The 20139-nt window shown below is 42.0% G+C and overlaps 3 protein-coding genes and 1 pseudogene across 3 annotated transcripts; all 4 read left to right on the top strand.

Annotated features, from left to right (window-relative positions):
* Window positions 1–1694: 1694 nt before the first annotated feature.
* Window positions 1695–2768, top strand: LOC141823596 (UDP-glucose flavonoid 3-O-glucosyltransferase 7-like; annotated as a pseudogene).
* A 2773-nt stretch (window positions 2769–5541) lies between these two features.
* LOC141825189 (scopoletin glucosyltransferase-like) lies at window positions 5542–7245 on the top strand. Its single transcript, XM_074712576.1, has one exon. It carries the CDS (start codon window positions 5705–5707, stop codon window positions 7196–7198), a length of 1494 nt encoding a protein of 497 aa, XP_074568677.1. The 5' UTR covers window positions 5542–5704; the 3' UTR covers window positions 7199–7245.
* A 722-nt stretch (window positions 7246–7967) lies between these two features.
* LOC141825673 (polygalacturonase 1 beta-like protein 2) lies at window positions 7968–9880 on the top strand. The gene is given in 2 exon segments (XM_074713058.1): window positions 7968–8205; window positions 8208–9880. Coding segments are annotated over 2 exon segments (1911 nt in total).
* Window positions 9881–11629: 1749 nt separating this feature from the next.
* LOC141824249 (uncharacterized) lies at window positions 11630–19673 on the top strand. Its single transcript, XM_074711499.1, has 16 exons — window positions 11630–11896; window positions 12631–12775; window positions 13839–13906; window positions 13998–14051; window positions 14143–14226; window positions 14383–14428; window positions 14925–15010; window positions 15879–15952; window positions 16815–16945; window positions 17484–17525; window positions 18384–18460; window positions 18556–18646; window positions 18719–18800; window positions 18929–19001; window positions 19184–19374; window positions 19453–19673. The coding sequence occupies exons 1-15, from the start codon at window positions 11787–11789 to the stop codon at window positions 19350–19352; spliced, it is 1332 nt and encodes a 443-aa protein (XP_074567600.1). The 5' UTR covers window positions 11630–11786; the 3' UTR covers window positions 19353–19374; window positions 19453–19673.
* The last annotated feature ends 466 nt before the right edge of the window (window positions 19674–20139 follow it).

Here is a 20139-nt window from a genome sequence, read left to right on the forward strand (position 1 = left end):
CAAATCTTAGCCTATCAAAAATATACGATTGATTCTGAGCTTGCCAGTTACATCATGCTTGTCTCAATGTCCCTTGAACTGTAAAAACAACATGAGCATATGGATGCTTATCATCTTTGTCAGCCGCATGATGAGCAAGCTAGATCTGAACGGTTTGAGATTATGAAGCTTCTCTTTCACTCAAAGATGCAAGAAGGTTCATCTGCGGTGCAATTTGTACTAAAGACGAATGGTTTCATTGAGCGGTTGGGATCACTTGGAATTGTCATGAATCATGAGTTAAGTATTGACTTAATTCTACATAGTTTGCTAGATAGTTATTCGCAGTTTGTAATAAACTATTAGATGAACCATCTTGAATCCATAATTTTAGATCTAATCAATATGCTTAAGAAAATGGAGTATCTGTTAAGATAGAACAGAAAGTTGTGATGTTGTTTGACACTTCGAAAAAACGTTCTAAGAAGAGAAAGTCAAAAGATCAAACTAAAGGAAAGAAAAAGGCTAAGAAAGAAGAATCGACACCAAAGGGATCATGCCACCATTGTGGCAAGATGGGACACTCGTGAAGAAACGGTAAGATTTATCTTTTGTCCATGAAGAAGGCAGACGATGCCCCATCTTCGTCAAGCGAGCTTGAAAAGACGATCGATTAACATCTTACATGTGGAAATACATGTTCTAATTACACAAGTGTGAAATTCTGGATACATTTGAATTGGATTTATTTGATACATGTGATTTATGCTTAAAATGTAAAATGACTTAGGTACCTTTTAAAAGAAAAGATGAATAAGAAAATGATATTTTTACCCATATACATATCAATGTATATGAATCTATGGTATACGTATCTGTTGAGATACAATTTGAAATCTTTGAAAAAATTCAAATAATTTAGCAATGAAGTAGAGAATAATTTATTGTAAGACTTAAATAATTATTCATCAAATAATAAAAATTATTAGTTAATAATATTAAGACTGCATGTGAAAAATATTAAGGATATAATGTTTTTATGAATATTCAATTAAAATATCGTGGTCCTTGCGTATTAAAGATCCGACTTTGATATGTTAATTGAAACCGAAGGAATTTTTTAGGAGCATTGTGTAATAAAATAAAATAAAATTGGGCCACATAAATGCTTGTGCTTGTGCATCCTCATATATAACTTCTAAGGACCTCAAAGATAATTAGTTTGTTTTGAAATAACTCTGACAAATTTAAGATAATTAGGAAGAGAAAAGATTGAATCAATTTTGACTTTTGAAAAATATTTTAAGAAATATCAAATAATTAAGTATTATTTAGGTAAAATTGAATTTAATTTTTATAATAAAAAAAATACTTTGGCATACTTTAGGGTTAAAGATAAAAAAGTAATGCATCCACATTCCACAGTGCTTTTATATATAGAAGATATCAATGATTGAATTGAACCATCAGGGCAATTCTGTGGTACAGGCTGCATAATTTATTCGTGAAATTGGAATCATTTAAATAAACACAAATAAATTATCAATATTCCAATCCTTCTGTGTCCGAAATGTGGTTAGGCGAGGCGCACAAATCACAATCGCGCCCGCTTTAGACCTCTCGTCCTCTCTATCATTTCTCAATATATGGCACCGGAGAAATGGCCTGAGTCGCGCTCGCTCAGTCGCTCTGCTCTTCGACTCATCCTCCACCAATACCATTGCCCTTTTTCAACACAATATTAATCCAAGCCTCGATGGCCGCCGCATCCTTCTCTGCCACCTCTGACGATGGAGCCACTGTCACCGCCACCGCGCCCCTCCGCGTCTTCTTCATACCCTTCTTCGCCACCGGTCACATAATTCCCATCGTTGACCTTGCCTGCCTCTTCGCCGCCCGCCCAGGAGTCGAGCCCACAGTCGTGCTCACACCAGCCAACGCCGCCCTCGTCCGCTCTGTTCCACCCTCGACCGTTCCGGTTGACGCCCGGCGCGCCTGGTTCGTGGGCCCTGTCTCGCTCGCCGCCAACGCGGGCACGCCGCGCGCCGGTTCGTGGGCCCTGTCTCGCTCGCCGCCAACGCGGGCATCGAGCGGGGAGGAGGCGAAACAGGGGAGGCGACCGGAAAGGAGTGCCTGCGGTGGTTGGACGAGCGGGAGGAGGGGTCGGTGGTGTTTGTGTGCTTCGGGAGCTGGTGCTTCTTCACGGACGAGCAGCTGCAGGAGCTGGCGGCTGGGCTGGAAGCCTCGGGCCGACCGTTCCTGTGGGCGTTGAGGGCGGCGGAGGACGACGAACGGATGGAGGAGGGATGGGAGGAACGGGTGAAGGGGCGGGGACTGGTGGCCCGGGGCTGGGTGCCGCAGGTGGCCATCCTCGGCCACCGGGCCGTGGGGTGGGGGCCTTCCTCACCCAATGCGGATGGAACTCTGTTCTGGAAGCCGTCGCCGCCGGGGTGCCGATGCTGACGTGGCCGCTGGTATTCGAGCAGTTCATCAACGAGCGCCTGGTGGTGGAAGTGGTCGGCGCGGGACGGCGGGTGTGGGAGGGGCCGCGCGCCGAAGCCGAAGCTGAGAAGACGGTGGTGCCACGGGAGGCCATCTCCTCGGTGGTCTCGCGGTTCATGGAGGCGGGCGGGGGTCGGGAAGAGGCCGCGAAGAAGGCTGCAGAACTAGCGGCGGCGGCGAGGGCGGCGGTGGAGGAGGGCGGATCGTCGCGGTGCGATCTGGAGAATCTCATCGACGAACTGGTGGCAGCGGGGCGCGGTGGGACGGTGGAGAGCCAATTAGCTTAATCAATTACTCCAATTTGGTCGCCATTAATAAATAAGTTGGGCGTTAAGTATGGATCCACATGTACCTAATTCCTTAAGGCTATGTTTGTTAAGACGTAATTTAATTAATGTAATTAAGTTTGTAATGTAATATAATGTAATTAAAATTACATAATATGTTTGGTTGAAGGAATGTATGTAATCTTTGATTACAAGGATGATTACATTACAATGTTTGGTGTCCATTATTTTCAATAAGGAATATAATTTTTATTATTATAAAATACCAATAATATCCTTTTCTTATCCCACCCGCCGAGCACGACGTCGATGAAGCCAAAGCCGACGAGGACGAAAGCGCAGGCGAATAGCTTGGCGGCCCGCGTGCCCGACACGAGGTCGCTGTAGCCGATGGTGCAGAGGCTGACGACGGTGAAGTAGAGGCCGTCAACAATAGGGGAGCCAGTGGTGCGACCTTCGAAGCTCTTGTGCCTCGCCGCGTAGACGGCGACGCCGACGGAGACATACAGGACTACGCTGTTGGCGGCTAGCTTCATGAAGGAAAGTGCAGTAGGAGAAGATCTGGCAATGGGTTGGAGATCGATCGCAGAGGACGACGGAGCACAGAAATCGACGAAGATGGATGGAGAAGAATGGGTTTGCCCGAAGGGTATATTTTGTACGATAAAAATAGAATCCGTAATGTAATCAGATTCCACACTATTTCCTTTGTAATCGAGATTACAGACCTTGACTCGTTTTTTGCAATGCAATTACATTACATTACATCTTTAAAATGTTACCAAACAAAGGAAATCATTTGTAATATAATCCTAATTATATTGCAAGCCTGATTATCCCTTACCAAACATGCCCTAATGCTTATCTTAATGCCAACTACCACGAAATAGATGGACAGGTAGGCAGACGAGAACATCTTTTTATAGAAGATACTCTTTCTATGAGTCTATTTGATAATACGGCATCAGATCAAATGTTGGCTCATAAAAATATATGATTAATTTTAAGTTTGCCAGTTGCATAATGCTAGTCTCGATGTCCCCTAAACTATGGATGCTTATACAATTGTTTATCATCTTTATGAGTCGTTTGATGAGCAAGCTAGATCCGAACGGTTCGGGATCACGGAACTTCTCTTTCACTCAAAGATGCAGGAAGGTTCATCTGCGATGCAATTTGTACTAAAGATGAATGTCTTCATTGAACGGTTGAGATCACTTGGAATTATCATGGATCATGAATTAAGCATTGACTTAATTCTACATAGTTTGTCTGATAGTTATTCGCAGTTTGTGATTAACTATCAGATGAACCATCTTAAATAATTTCAGAACTAATCAGTATGCTTAAGAAAATAGAGTATCTGTTAAGAAAGAATAGAAAGTTGTGATGTTGTTTGACACTTCGAAAAAACGTTTTAAGAAGAGAAAGTTAAAAGATCAAACTAAGAGAAAGAAAAAGATAAAGAAACAAGAACCGATACCAAAGAGGTCGTGCTACCATTGTGATAAGATGGGACAATAGCGAAGAAACTGTAAAATTTATCTTTAGTCCATGAAGAAGGCAAACGATGCCCCATCTCCTTTAGGCACACTCGAAAAAACGATCAATTAACATCTTACACGTGACATTATCTCATTGGTTATATAAGTAAAAAACACATGTCTTTTGAATACATTTGAATTGAATTCCATATAAAATATGAATGAGAAAATGATACTTTTTATACATACCAATGTATGTGAATCTGTACACAAGAAAGTTATAACTATTTCTTTACTTTCATCAATAATCACTCATGATTTGGATATATGTATCTATTGAGATACAGTATGAAATTTTTGAAAAATTCAAATAAGTTAACAATGAAGTAGAGAATAATTTGTTGTAAGACTTAAATAATTATTCATCAAATAATAAAATTTATTAGTTATTAATATTAAGAAAAATATTAATGATATAATGTTTTATGAATATTCAATTTAACTTTGGACAACTTATCTTTTTGAAAACATGTTCATCGTGGTCCTTGCGTATTAAAGATCCATATGCTCATTGAAACCAAAGGAATTTTTTGGGAGCATTGTGTAATAAAATAAAATAAAAATTGGCCGCATAAATGCTTGTGCTTGTGCGTCGTCATATATAACTTCTAGGAACCTCAAAGATAATTTGTTTGTTTTGAAATAACAACAAATTTAAGATAATTAGGAAGAAAAAAGATTGAATCAATTTTGACTTTTGAAATTTTTTTTAAGAAATATTAAATAATTAAGTATTATTTAGGTAAAATTGAATTAATTTGCATACTTAAGGGTCAAAGATAAAAAAGTAATGCATCTACAGTGTTTTATATATATAAAAAATTGATAAATCTCAGTCAATCTCATGGACTCAATCCCTGGAGTGATCGGTCCGGTCCCACGGAAGTTTCCCATCGACCACCAGGGTAAATCAGGAAGCGCGTCGGCCCGGTCCCACGGAAGTTTCCCATCGACCACCAGGATAAATCAGGAAGCACATACGACGGCCAATTTAGATGCCCAACATCCTTTGATTGCGTTCTCCATTTGGAGGAAAATTCCTGCAAATATGTCGTAGCTGAGGATCGAACCGCGGGTCCCTAGATCACAACCCGAATGTCCAACCGTTGCACCATTGCCCCGGGGACTACATTGTTTTATATATAGAAGATATCAATGATTGAATTGGAAATGTGGTTATCAATATTCCAATCCTTCTGTGTCCGAAATGTGGTTAGGCGAGGCGCACAAATCACAATCGCGCCCGCTTTAGACCTCTCGTCCTCTCTATCATTTCTCAATATATGGCACCGGAGAAATGGCCTGAGTCGCGCTCGCTCAGTCGCTCTGCTCTTCGACTCATCCTCCACCAATACCATTGCCCTTTTCAACACAATATTAATCCAAGCCTCGATGGCCGCCGCATCCTTCTCTGCCACCTCTGACGATGGAGCCACTGTCACCGCCACCGCGCCCCTCCGCGTCTTCTTCATACCCTTCTTCGCCACCGGCCACATAATTCCCATCGTTGACCTTGCCTGCCTCTTCGCCGCCCGCCCAGGAGTCGAGTCCACAGTCGTCCTCACACCAGCCAACGCCGCCCTCGTCCGTTCCACCCTCGACCGCTCCGCAGCCGCTGGCCGTTCCGTCCGCCTCCTCCTCTTCCCCTTTCCTTCCGTCGGGCTCCCCGCTGGTGTTGAGAACATCGCTACCGCCCCCGCCTCTGAAACCTGGCGCGTCGAGAAGGCCGTCGAGCTCGCCCAGTCCGTCCACGAGGAACTCATCCGACTCCATCGCCCCGACGCCGTCGTCGCCGACATCCACTACTGGTGGACCACTTCCATCGCCGCTGACCTCGGCATCCCTCGCATTACCTGCCACCCCATCGGCTGCTTCCCCCAGCTTGTCATGAGCAACCTCTTCCGCATCCGGTCGGAGCTAGCCATCAACAATGAGAGTAGTAGTCCTACTCCGATCGTGACCGTCCCGGGTCTGCCAGGGAGGTCTATCTCCATCCCGCGGGCGGAGCTCCCGAACTTTTTAAAGGTGGCCGATAACATGACCGCCGCGTGGGATCGGATCAAGCAGGCGCAGCTGACGTGTCACGGCTCGGTGGTCAACACCTTCAGCGGCCTCGAGGGCGAGTACTGCGAGGAGTACCGCCGGGTTCACGCCCGGCGCGCCTGGTTCGTGGGCCCTGTCTCGCTCGCCGCCAACGCGAGCATCGAGCGTGGAGGTAGCGAAACAGGGGAGGCGACCGGAAAGGAATGCCTGCGGTGGTTGGACGAGCAGGAGGAGGCGTCGGTGGTGTTTGTGTGCTTCGGGAGCTGGTGCTTCTTCACGGACGAGCAGCTGCATGAACTAGCGGCTGGGCTGGAAGCCTCGGGCCGGCCGTTCCTGTGGGCGTTGAGGGCGGCGGAGGACGACGAATGGATGGAGGAGGGATGGGAGGAACGGGTGAAGGGGCGAGGACTGGTGGCCCGGGGCTGGGTGCCGCAGGTGGCCATCCTCGGCCACCGGGCCGTGGGGGCCTTTCTCACCCACTGCGGATGGAACTCTGTTCTGGAAGCCGCCGCCGCGGGGGTGCCGATGCTGACGTGGCCGCTGGTATTCGAGCAGTTCATCAACGAGCGTCTGGTGGTGGAAGTGGTCGGCGCGGGACGGCGGGTGTGGGAGGGGCCGCGCGCCGAAGCCGAAGCGAAGAAGACGGTGGTGCCACGGGAGGCCATCGCCTCGGTGGTCACGCGGTTCATGGAGGCGGGCGGGGGGAGGGAAGTGGCGGCGAAGAAGGCCACAGAACTAGCGGCGGCGGCGAGGGCGGCGGTGGAGGAGGGCGGATCGTCGCGGTGCGATCTGGAGAATCTCATCGACGAACTGGTGGCAGCGAGGCGCGGTGGAACGTTGTAGAGTCAATTCGCTTAATCAATTACGCCAATTTGGTCGCCGTCAATAAATAAATGGGGCGTTACGTATGGATCCACATATACCTAATTCCTTAATGCTTATCTCAATGCCAACTGCAACGGAATAGACGGACAGGTACACAGACGAGGACATCTTTTTAGAGAAGATGTTCGTCTTCGTAATACTAATTACGAAATGCATTTTTCATTTCGTTAAAATTCTTTTTTTTTTGCTGATGACAACAAGATTCTTAAAGAGGTAGTCGAATCTTGGAAAACAAAAGGATAAAAATGAGAATGGCGTCGAATCTGTATGAGGTGTAATTCGATTCGTGACTCAGTCTAACTCGCACAGTTTTGATCGTGTCCTGCATGCTAAAGTTGGCCTGCCCTGTGAGGCTAACTCGGCGATACCAGGCTTAATCTGTGGATTAAACAAGATCGGATCATACAAGCGGAACTAACTGTGTGTGACAACCATTTTTAATTCATTACAACCTTAGATATAAAATACCTTCATGAAAACTATGAAAGATCACTACGTAGGCGTTCGATAATTGAAGTCCAACGAACGGTTTGAAAGGAGCAGCCCAGTCACAACTTGTTCATTTCCATTATTAAACTACATGGCCTCAAGCGTGAAGGAACGCCACCACCTGCGTGGCTTCATGGAAGCGACTATTTATAGTCTCCTGCTCCAACATCCAATTCGCAATCCAACGAGGTGGGATTATTGCTTTCTACAATCTTCCTCACACCTCCTCTCCTCTCCCATGGCGGCCTCTCTTCCCCTTCGTTGCCCTGTTCACGCTTTCCTCTTTACTCTCCTGCTGATTGTTATCGTACAGTTCCCGGAGTACTCAATTTCTGGTCATGTGGCTCCGCCTGCGCCTCCAATGTCATCATCTGGGGAATCCTCCAATCCGTTCTCTGCTAGGGCCTCCCTCATCCGTTATTGGAACCGCCGAATTCCGAACAACCGCCCCCACCCCAACTTCCTCCTTTCGAAGCTCTCCCCCTTTCTGCCCTCGACTCCGCCACTTTCTCCAACCTGTTGTCCACCTCCGACGTCGCCTCCCTATCCTCCCGCCTCCCCCAATTCTGCTCCACCGCCCGCCTCCTCTGCTCCCCCTCCCTCGCCGTCTTGGACGGAACCGGTGCTCCCTCCGATTTCTCCAACTACGAATCGTCCAACTACACCAACTACGGCACTGACGCTACCTCCGGCTTCGACTCCTTCAAGAACTACTCTGAGTCCCTCAACGTCGCCTTCGACACCTTCCGCCGCTACAGCAGAGACTCCGTCGACCACAATGACTCCTTCAAGGCTTACTCCAACGGCGGAAACATTGCCACCTCCGACTTCACCAGCTACGCCACCGCCGCTACCGGTGGCACCGGGGAGTTCGCCTCCTACGGCGTCGATAGCAACGGGCCTTATCTCAAGTTTACCAACTATGAAGCCAGCGCCAACGGCCGAGTCCAGTCGTTTGGGACGTACTCCGAGGGCGCGAACGCCGCTGACGAGTCCTTCGCCGGATATGGAAAAGGCGGCAATGGCGTCGTCTCTGAATTCAATGGATATGCGACGGAAACCAACGTCCTGGGCTCCACGTTCACCGGATACGGTATGGAGGCCAACGCTGCCAACGATAGCTTCGTTAACTATGGGTTCGACGGCAACGCCCCGGTGAACACCTTCCGCTCCTACGGCGACAACGGCAACTCTGCTTCGGAGAGTTTCGCTAGCTACAGCAACGACGCCAACGTCCGCGAAGACACCTTCACCTCCTACGCCAAGAAAGGCAACACTGCCACCGCGGGGTTCGATTTATACGGCCACTCCAACTCCGGCAGCGACACCTTCAAGGGGTACGGGGAGGGGTCCGAAACTCACGAGATCAATTTCAGAAGCTACGAGGGCGACAATAACACGTTCAAAGCCTACTCCAAGTCCGGCATCGACTTCAAAGACTACCGCAACCACTCAGATGGCCAACTGCCGGCGGCAGCGGCTCGGCATTGGCAGGTCGAACCCGGTAAGTTCTTCCGGGAGCGCGACCTGCGGAGTGGCAATGAGATGCCGATGCCTGACATCCGAGACCGGCTGCCGGCGCGGTCGTTCCTGCCGCGGTCGATCGCGAAGCGGATCCCTTTTTCCGCCGCCGAGGTTAGGCGGGTCTTCGGGATCGCGGAGGACACCGCGCTGGGGAAGGCGGTGGCCGACACGTTAGCGGACTGCGACAGGCGGCCGAGCCGCGGGGAGACGAAGCAGTGCGCGACGTCGGCTGAGGACATGATCGATTTCGTGGTGGAAGTGTTGGGGAGCAACGCGGTGGCGCGGAGCACCGAGAGCACGGCGGGGTCGAACAGCAGCATCCTCATCGGGAGAGTGAAAGGGGTGAACGGCGGTAAGGTCACCGAGTCGGTGTCGTGCCACCAGAGCCTGTTCCCGTATCTGGTCTATTACTGCCATTCGGTGCCACGTGTGCGAGTCTACGTGGCGGAGATCCTGGGCGTCGAATCCAAGCACAAGATCAATCGTGGGGTCGCCATCTGTCACCTCGACACGTCGGATTGGAGTGCGAACCACGGAGCCTTCCTGGCGCTGGGGTCCTCCCCCGGAAAGATCGAGGTGTGCCATTGGATCTTCGAGGGAGACATGACGTGGACGGTTGCTGATTGAGGAATATTTAACAATGCTTTTCTTCGACTAATTATCCATTTGAAATAAATTATCATCGAGTTGTCATCCTTTCAACTCTATCGCATGTCCTAGTAATTTAATCGAATTGATCTTTGCAAGGTTCATGCGAATCGTTGGGATATTGCAAGTGGAAAAGTACGTGCACGCAAACCTGTTGGTATCATGTTTGAGTGATGAGAAGAGATCGATTAGAATTGTTAGAAGATGCTCAAGTTAAATGACTGTTGTCGTATTAATGATCCATCCAATTGAACAATCCATCTGAAATTTAAGATGCTAATGCAAGCATATATGCTATTAGCTAGCACTGTCAGCGGATTTTACTTCATCGACTTTTTTTAAGCTTTATGATAGAGATCTTATAATAACTGAGATATCAAACACTTACATTGATTGTTTCTAGTCATGCATGCCAAAGGAAGCAAAACACTTGCATAAGTGTCAGTGGTAATAGCTTGACGTGCATGAGGGAGGTATCCTCGTTATAATTAATGTGGTGCAAAAGTTCATCCTCTCCAATCATTTTACAAGGGACTGCGTGAGAGGCATGCAAAGTGAAGGTGAGAGTGGAAGGCAAGATAAGTGAAGGAAGCACAAGGGACGACATAATTTCGAGATTCCACTTCTTGTCAGAGAAAAGGGCAATGAGAACCCAAGTCGAGTGGCCAGTCAAGCAGCGGCCAAGATGCTGCTTAAAATGTAGACAATAATCATAATGCAGAAGCAGCCTTTGCAAGTGATCAATCAGATTCTAATGGTTCAAATGTCCTTTAACAGCCATAGCTTTAAGCATCTTGTGAATCTGATTACAAACAAAACAGAGCATAAGCAAAGCCATAGGAATCTGATAACATGACCATTCTAGGCACAAGCATCAAGTCTATGGTCCAGGGTTATGGACTATGTACTCATGGTAAGTGCTTCTCAGAAGCATCCATCTGCATGCCTTGAAGAGTAAGCGTGAAGCATCCCAAAGCATGCTCCACATATCACAATAACCCATGCGTGCTCCATCAATTACTAATTACCTGGACAAAAATATACACGAGGATACTCTCAGCTATAGCAATTAAAAACAGACACCATAAACAAACATACATTGGTTCTTGCATGTGTATCGTCTTCCAGTGCATGTTGAGCTCGGCTTATATCCTGCAGCCTGCAGTAGCTGCAAAATGTATGATCAATTGAACAACCATATATATACTGTGTGGCATACAAGGAAGGAATATTGTGACTGGATTTGTTCAATATGTATGAGAAGGTGGAGATCACCGAGCTCTCCGCGTCTGTCGACTGTCGAACGGTGGCGCCTGCGCCGCGTCCACGTACGGTTGGCCGTGGAAGAGGAAGAACCGAGTGGTCGAGTAACGGAATGAGCTGGTGGAGTTGACAGACAAGTGTCGCGTTCCAGCTTGACTCCGTTGACGTCACGGTGGGCCCGACTAGCAACAAAATCACTCTACTACATGATCGGTCCATAACGTGTCCGGCCGGCCGGCCCGGTTTACTCATCAGGCCGTGATTTTAATAATCAAATTATAAATGTTTTTAAATAATTTGAGCAAAATAAAAAAAATATTATTAACTCTTTAATAGTCAAATGAGTGTGACCTGAGTTGCTCTCGCAAAGAGAGCCAACGAACCGGGTTTATTGGTGAGGTGTAGAACGAACACTAGAACGGGTGGTAGGTCTAGCAATGGATACGGGATTTGACCGGAGTTTTATGCTGCTGTGTAGAACGGGCCGTACGTCTAGCGATGGATGCGGGATGGAAGCAGATGGCGAATAGATGAAGTTCCATTCGAAGGAGAAGAGAGCGCGCATTCGAAGGAGAAGAGAGCCGGCATTCGAAGGAGAGATCATTGATTGAGAGAGATAGAGATGGGGAATTTGATCGACAAGGTGGGGAATTTGATCGCCAAGGAAGAGCCCCCTCCCATGGTGCTGGTTCCTCCCATCTTCGACTTCCCTCCAATCGCTGCTCGGACCAGGTCCGCTTCCTCCTCCCCGGATCTCTTTTTCTTTTCACCTTCACGCGATTTCGTTTCCTTTCTCCTCGCTGGGTCGAGCCATTATGTAACTGAATGAACGCTTTTTTTTGCTGGTTTCAATGTCGTTAATTGAGATAAAATTCTGCTGTCGTAACTGTCAATCCTTGAGACAGAGAATCGATACTGAAGTGTCAGGAATGATTAATTACTGAAAATTTTACTGGTGTTTGTACCTCCTCATTAGATGGTTTAGAAAAGGGAACGCTTAAGTGGTATCCTGTATGTGCATAAGTTGTGCATCGGATTTACAGGATGAATATCCTGTATGTGCATAAGCTGTGTATCGGATTTATCCTATATGTGAATCAGAGGAAGTTCGTTTACTGCTAGGATTAGGCGAAGTCCGGACACCTGTATTATAGAAAAGAAAAATAAAAAGGAACCCGTCGTGTATTTAGTAATACTTGTTACTCTTTTATAGAAAGATATTTTTTCCCTCCCTTCACTGTGGAAGTACCTTTTCCGAGGGGAAATAGCTGTTTATTTCACATATGACTGTGTGAAGCTGCTTGCTTTTTAAAATCTAGATCTAAACTGAATGCTATTTATCAAAGATTAGCCGTCTTCATATTAATTTCTAGGATCTACTCGTTATTGCGAACTGGTGATTTTTTTAGTTAGCTGACATGGTGATTTTGTATTCTACTGAATTTATTTTGATTATAATGTTTCAGGATGCTAGTTCCGGCATATGATTTGATGTTTGGGAAACTTGCATTGCATTGTCTTTTTGAGGATTACTTTGAAAAAGCAAATCGTCTAAATGCATGGATCATGCTAAAACCACTGGAAGATCCTAACGTAGATTTAATTGCAACAGTATCCTCAGAAGTCTTTGCATTTCATGGCTAATGAATACAAAATTTGACATATATATATTATTTTAACTTTGTAGTTGGATCAGCTAAGTTCCTTATTGCAGATAGATAATATAAATGGTAGCTTCATGGTGCTCTTATCTCCTTCACTAAGATTTTTAGGAAGCTATTAATCCAACCTTATGCTCAACAAGCTTTCCCTGAATTTATTGACATTTATATATTATTTAATGGAATCTTCCTACCTACATGCAGGTCAGTCATGCTGAAACTGATATTGTACAGTGACATTCCTAGTAGTTGTCAATAAGCAAATAATAGCAATTGTTTCCACTCAGAATAACTCATCACGTCCTTGAAGGGCTGAACAAACTTATGTGCTATCCTGGGATGAAATGCTATTGCTGGGTTTAGTTTTGGTCATTTTACATTAAGTTTCAGAACTAATCTGTATTTCATGCAGGAAATCTCTTTGCTATTTGTGAGAAAGAACTTTATGTAGTAGAATTGAAAAACTGGATCATCTTCTGCAAGTGGCATGTTACTGGTGGATCTTTTCTACACTTGCATTTGGTGGTCGCCGAGCTTATGTTTAAGTAATAGTTACCAAACTTAGATCTTCTCTACACTTGCATTTGGTGGTTGCCAAGCTTATGTTTTACTATTAGTTACCAAACTTATTCCTCCTGATAGGGTTGTGTGATACTGGTAACCTGTTTTTTTACCTCTTGGATTACTCATATGGAGGGCTGAAAAATTAATTGACTGTTAAATATTAGAAATGTGAACTTTCATAGGCAACGCCACTTTAAAGAAAACTAAGAACAAATTTCAGTAGGGGTAAATATATGTTAATCTCTGTTCCATTGTGTGCTTCATGCACAAGTCTTTTTGTTTATGTTTAGTTAACTCTTACCATTTACATCTTGCAGAAAAAGCACAATACAACTCAAGTTCCTTCTCTTTACATATCAAAATTGATTTATGAGATGGATAATATTGCTAAAGTAGTTAATGAACTGAATTTTATGCAAAATTGAACATTCTTCCTTAAGTAATATAAGGTGACTGACTCACTGGATAAAACTTCTGAGAGGAGCATGGAAGGCCAGGCACTGTTTCGTTGGCAAAGGTTGTAGTTATTATTTTGTTGTTATAACATGTCAAATTGCCAACTTTGATTTCCACAATGGATTTTAGAAGAGTTTCTGCTCATTTCACAGGGACTTGGATAATCCTAATACCTTTATGGATCTTTTGGTGTCCACAAATGATCCGTAAGAATGCCCATCTTTACAGTGTTTCTTCGTGGGTAATTAATAAATTTCTTTAGAGATGCATATCTCATCTTACACCATCTTTTTGTAGCACATTACGCTTGAGGTTGTGCTCTTACTCTTCCAAGTATCAAATTGGAGCTTTTGGAGTATTTCCCTTGCTAAAACGTGAGAGGTACCTTTCATCACCTGTCATGTTAAAAAATCATGATTCTTTGTAATCTCTAAAATTGGTCCATCAATTTTTTTGTTATCATATTCAATTTTGTTTTTAATTTGTGCACATATTCTGCCTAGTGCAATACTTGATTTATCAAACTATTTTCCTTAGGACTTTTTATGTCATGCTTTGGAGGTGTAATTCCTGCACGCCGGAGGTACTCCACTCGATGACAGTATAACAAAAGAAACCTAGGAACTATATAACAGGACAACTACGAAATTCATCAAATTCATTTATTTATATATCTCCACACCTATCCGATGGATTCAGTTAGAACCCAATCCAACTTTAACTCGATTCCCTCATTTCAGATTTAATGATTTGATTCATCTTTTTTTTGTCGATTTTAGGATTTTAATACATTTTAAATTGAATTTTATTTTTTTCTTTATAAAAATTAGTACTTAACATTTTATCTATCAAATTTGACCTTTCTCGCTGAGGACTTGCCTAATCAGAATAATTTTTATTGTATACAGTCTATTTGTTACTAATTCCCTTTGAAAAATGTTTTCTTGATGCAATTTACCTTTGGTCTCTGGCTATCACTGATTTTAATATATTTGCTGGCAGTATTGTTGAAGTCTCTATTTGAAATTGTTGTCTACTTCATAAATCTTCAGCTCTTAGGTTTTGTTTTACATGTGCAGATTACTCCCAGAAGATTATGGTTTTATGGGAATGAGATATGGTTCAGAAAGGCTATCCATTGGCAGCATATTTATGCCATTTCCATGTAAGTACCAGTTGTTAATATGTATTCTGAATTTTCTGTTATCCAAAATTGGTGATTTACCAATGAAAATGTGCCTGTAAAATTTGATATTTCTAGGCCATTAGTTCATCACCTAATAGAAACATTATTACCTAATAGAAACCTCCTATCCACTGGGTTTGATGTGCTAGTTAGTTTAGATGATGATCAAACATATATGTATAATACAGAGTGACAATCCCATTTGAACAAACATAGCTTGATGATGTATAATACATGGTACCATGCCTAGAATATGGTGCAAAAACAATACTGTCAACTTTTGCTTCCAAATTATCCATAAAGGCCAGCACCAATAAACAATACCTAGTAACGTCAATGGATAAACCTTGTGTATCTGCAATTATGTTTTTTTTTTGAAAAATCTTCTTTCACTTTATGGTTATTTACTAGGTGTAAGTACTCAAGCATCATACTTCAAGAAGGTAACTTTGTTACTTAATGTGTTACTATGCTGTTTGTGTAATATTTCTAATGTGCTTGCATGACTGTGTAGACTGAGATATCTTTGCATATGGCTTTCACAAGGCATGGTACCAGAGATTTCATTAACCTTTACAACTGAATTTGAGAATTTTTCTTAACATTGCAACAGTGTCTATCAGTGAAATAATTGCTTCATGATGTATGCTTAATGCAGATGTGCTTCTTTGTCATACTCCTATTCATTTGTGAACATTTTCCTTGTTCATTTTCTTTTTCCTATGGCTATTGGGCTAACTCCTGTTGTCTTTCATTTGTTTATTTTTGTTAATCTTTTTTCAAACTTTTTCTACTCTTACATAATTCTGATTATGTAGTACTACTGATACGTTGTTCTAGTGTCCAGTGAAACTCCATTCAACACATGGCTTATAGGAAGGGCAGGGAGATTAAGTGCTGGAGTGCTATTCAAGTCAGTTTGTAAGTTGATTTTAATCTGAATTTTATTCCTTTATTTTTTAGATATGAATACTTCATACTAAAATGAAAATATGTTTCCTCATTCTCCATGACATATACCGCAAGTATGATGAATTATTTTGTAATACCTTATTTGATTTACTTGATGTGGAGTAAAGTCAGTCTATAGTATTTTTCATGCTGCCAGCATAAATTGGATGCTTACTGTCATCCAGCTGTAAGGAATAGGAAAGGAAAAAATAGCAAAAAAAAGGAAGGAAAGAAGAAATTGCCAACAAACTCTCATCTGCAAATGTCTGTCACATAAGATACAAAATCAAACAGATTGGCGTAACATCCATCAACATGCTTGTGTTTGTTTTATCGCTGGTGACTGGTGAGTATTGGAAGATATGTTGTCAATCTTGCTTTAGCACATAAGCAAATAGTGCTTTCATGAACCTTAGCCAATTCGGTCCATGGTTTATTAGAAGGCTAATTGCACGTCTTTTAGGATGATGAAGAATTATTGACCCTAACTATATAGGAGTTTTGTCCAATGCAGGATGTAACTGTAATGAAAGCATCGAAATCTTTGATATCCCCAAACCACCTGAGAGGCTCAATTCAGCTTATTAGACATTGTGATTGGGGTCTCCAATGCCTCCTATACTTTTGTTGGTTAAATATTTTGGCACTCAGTCACACCAATTTAAAAAATCTAAAAAATTACATCAACAGAGTAAAATTTAGCCTCATGTACTTTCCATTGATTACCTAATCAGATACTCTAGTAAAGATATCAGGAAATTCTTTAATGTTTGGATTATAATTTAATTTGAAAATATTGTCATGTAATGCCATTGAATTTTTTATTTCTTAGGCGAAAATAAAAGGGCAGTGTGCTTCAAGGATCTTAATAACTGGAGTTGTGCAATTGGTTATGATATTGGTTCAAGGAGCCCTCTTTGCCCTTCATACAATTTCAGCGTTGAACTAGCCAGGAACTCACAGGTTTGTTACTTTGTCGTTCATCTTCTTCATCTCTAACAATTATGCATACAGATAAATGCTTCACTGCTAATTAGTTAGCAATGACGGTTGATTCTTGGGGTTCAGGTGTATATTGTGTGATTGAATATATGACTGTCAAAAAACTAGTTAAGTGTTAATATTTTTAAGCATCAATCACGGTGGATATATAAAGGAGCACCTGCCATCTAATGTTCTTTCTTCCTAGTATGAGGATTATGAACTATGAATATTTCGCATCAATTATAGTAGATATATAAAGGAGCATCTACCATCTCTTATGCTACGAGGGCAATGAAAACAGTTTTGCTACCTAAATTACGTTATATGCAAGCTATACATCTAATCTTCATAGTATGAGGTTGACGAAAATAATTTTTTCCTATGATACTTTCCCACATACTTGCACCATTTTCTTGGCATTCACATCAACATTTCTTCTTTGACTATATGTTAGCAGACGTAATTCTTTTGTGACTCAATATATTCCTTAACTATTTGTCTCATTTCTTTTGTGCAGCTAATTGCATCTTTCTATCAGCATCTTGTGGTTCAAAGAAGGGTATGTATTATGTAGTTTTTCATATATCATTGCTGATTATGACAAAATATACAACTTAATATCTCTTGGAGCAGACTGGATTCCTTACACGTGTTAAACAGTCATACTCTTAGTAGCAATTCTTGTATTTGTAATTTTGGCATTTATATTAACTGTAATAGTGTTATGATGACCACATCGTTTTGACTTGAATCATAGGTAGTCATGGATAAGTGATTCTTTACATGAAATTTTGTTCTCTTGTTCTCGAATGAAATTTTAAATCGATAAAATGTGAACTACATATGCATTAAAATATAAATTTAGTGATTAGTGAATGGCTTGCACATGGAAACAAAGATAAATTTTAACTCCTGACTGTGTAGATTGATAAAATTTTCATTTCTTCTCTTCAGAATATTCATTGACTTGCAAAACACCTAACTTTGTCAAGCTCATTATTGCAGAGCTTTATAGGCGTTGCTTTATTTTCTTCTCTTTTCATGGGATTTTCATCACATTAGTGGTTCTAAATTGAGAAGTTCTTGACGAACCTTTGGCTGTATGCTGACAGTTAGACTTAGAAATTTAACTGTAGCTAACTTATGGGGCTTTCCTTACGTTTGCTGAGCTTTGTAACAAAAGGCAATATAAACATGTATTCTCATTTTGTCTTACAACTTACTGTACACCTGCATGCCATTTACAAATTTACAATGTTCATGATCGACTATTACATTGTGGTTCTAACATTCTGGTAGGATTTATCGTGGTTATGTTGCAGGCCTGCTGCCATTGCCTAGCAAAATAGCATCTAATGGATTTGGAATTGTGTTATATTTGAAAAATCAATTTACTCAACCGCATTGTGTCAAGCAGGTGAAGAATCCATTTGAAGAAAGTGAAATAGTTGGCATTACAAATTATATCGACTTTGGCTTTGAGTTGAGGACGAGGTATATCGCAATACTGCACTCATACTTTGCAGTGGTAGGTTTTCATTAAAGTTATCATTTCAATACTAAGAAGCTAACTATGCTTTATCTCAAAGAACCAATGAAGTAAAATCATCCAGCATTGGTGATAGTTCCTCGTTCCAGTTAGCTGCATCGTGGCAAGCTAATAAGAACTTCCTATTGAAGGTGAGTGAGGTGTGGTGCCTTAGTTTCAGGTGATTGTATTTCCCTTGATTGTGAATCTTTTCCTTGGTACAGGGAAAATTGGGTACATTGACCTCTTCAGTAGCTTTAGCATTCAAGTCTTGGTGGAGACCTTCTTTCACATTCAGTATAACAGGTAATTGGTTTTTTCTCTAAAAATCCCTACCTGGAATGGTCATTCTGCTCGACTGTTCAACAATGGAAAAGGAATACATAGGCATTGACTTTCCTGATGAAATTAATTCCTTTGGTTGTTTCTTGTAGCAAACAATGACCATTTGCGCGGAACAACTTCTTATGGATTTGGAATTCGTGTAGAAGATCTAAGAGAACCCAGGTTCTTACCTGTCTTCTTCCATATTCTGTCATATCGCATGGATTATTATAATGATTTTGAGACCCCACCGTTACGTCAATTTCATAGAGAAATTGTATACAAAACATAATGCTGTCTCCACTTCAAATGCCTCTAAAACACTTTCAAGTCAGTGACGCATCATTTGTTTTGACCTGATGTAGTTATCAAAGAGCAGATCCGAACTATGTGATGCTGACGCCGAACATGGAGCACTTGGCAACCGGTGTCCTCCAGAATTTTGGGAAGATGCCTTTGTTCCAGTCAAATATAGACTCTGGAAACTATGATCATTTGCCGAGGGAGTTGAAACCCATAGGAAAAATTTTCTGATACTAGATGTATAAGCCTAAAGGTAACACTTCTTTTTTTAAATTTGACATTTTCTCTATAAAAATATGAGCTATCCTAATTGAATGTTTTGAGTACTCAGAGACTCGCTAGTTTGGACACAAAGCATCTTCAATCCTTTCGATTTCCATGGACCTATCTAATCTAATTCTAGTTGGACTTATTAGAGATGATTTTTGTAACGGCGGCAAGAAATAATTAGAAATTTTTGATGTTTGTTATTTGTGCTGCGAATTACATAGTTATGTAACCTTCTTTCTTTCTGATTCATTTGCTAGTGCCATGGAGCACACTAAATTCTGAGATTTTAGGAGATACATTGTTCTTTACTGTTGTTATATAATCATAAAGTTTACTTTAATTTGGTCCTCCAACCTGGAATCACGTCATTACTGCCTCTAATTAACAAGCCTTAATATGTCGTTTTTTCATTTTACGAGTCAATTGGCAAAACAGTTAGAGAAATAAAGTTACAAATTTGTGTATAATTAAGATTTAAAATATCAAATCAAATAAACCATATAAATTAGAAGGTACTAAAAAAATGCAATTATTTGACAAAAATTATCCAATTTGAAGATCAGCTTGGTGAATTTTGCGTACGTTGATTTAGATCAGAATTATCAATCTATATAATTAAGATCTGAAAATCTCAAAAGAGCCACAATCATAATTTTACACAATTAAGATATTCGATATTCCGAAATGACTATCTTTAATACTTTAACTTTGAATTAAAATTCAGGAGAATTCGTTCCTAAAATTCAAA

The sequence above is a fragment of the Curcuma longa genome, chromosome 3 (genome assembly GCF_044706935.1).
Source record: "Curcuma longa cultivar G26 ecotype Majalengka, Jawa Barat chromosome 3, ITB_CL_G26_1.1, whole genome shotgun sequence".
Classification (NCBI taxonomy): Eukaryota; Viridiplantae; Streptophyta; class Magnoliopsida; order Zingiberales; family Zingiberaceae; genus Curcuma; species Curcuma longa.

Bases quoted from the DNA above. Each gene is read 5' to 3' on its own strand.
- LOC141824249 (XM_074711499.1), top strand. From the start codon at position 11,787: ATGGGGAATTTGATCGACAAGGTGGGGAATTTGATCGCCAAGGAAGAG. The intron at 11,897-12,630 runs GTCCGCTTCCTC...ATAATGTTTCAG, and splicing joins CCAATCGCTGCTCGGACCAG to GATGCTAGTTCCGGCATATG. The intron at 17,526-18,383 runs GTATGTATTATG...TGTGTCAAGCAG, and splicing joins ATCTTGTGGTTCAAAGAAGG to GTGAAGAATCCATTTGAAGA.
- LOC141825189 (XM_074712576.1), top strand. From the start codon at position 5,705: ATGGCCGCCGCATCCTTCTCTGCCACCTCTGACGATGGAGCCACTGTC.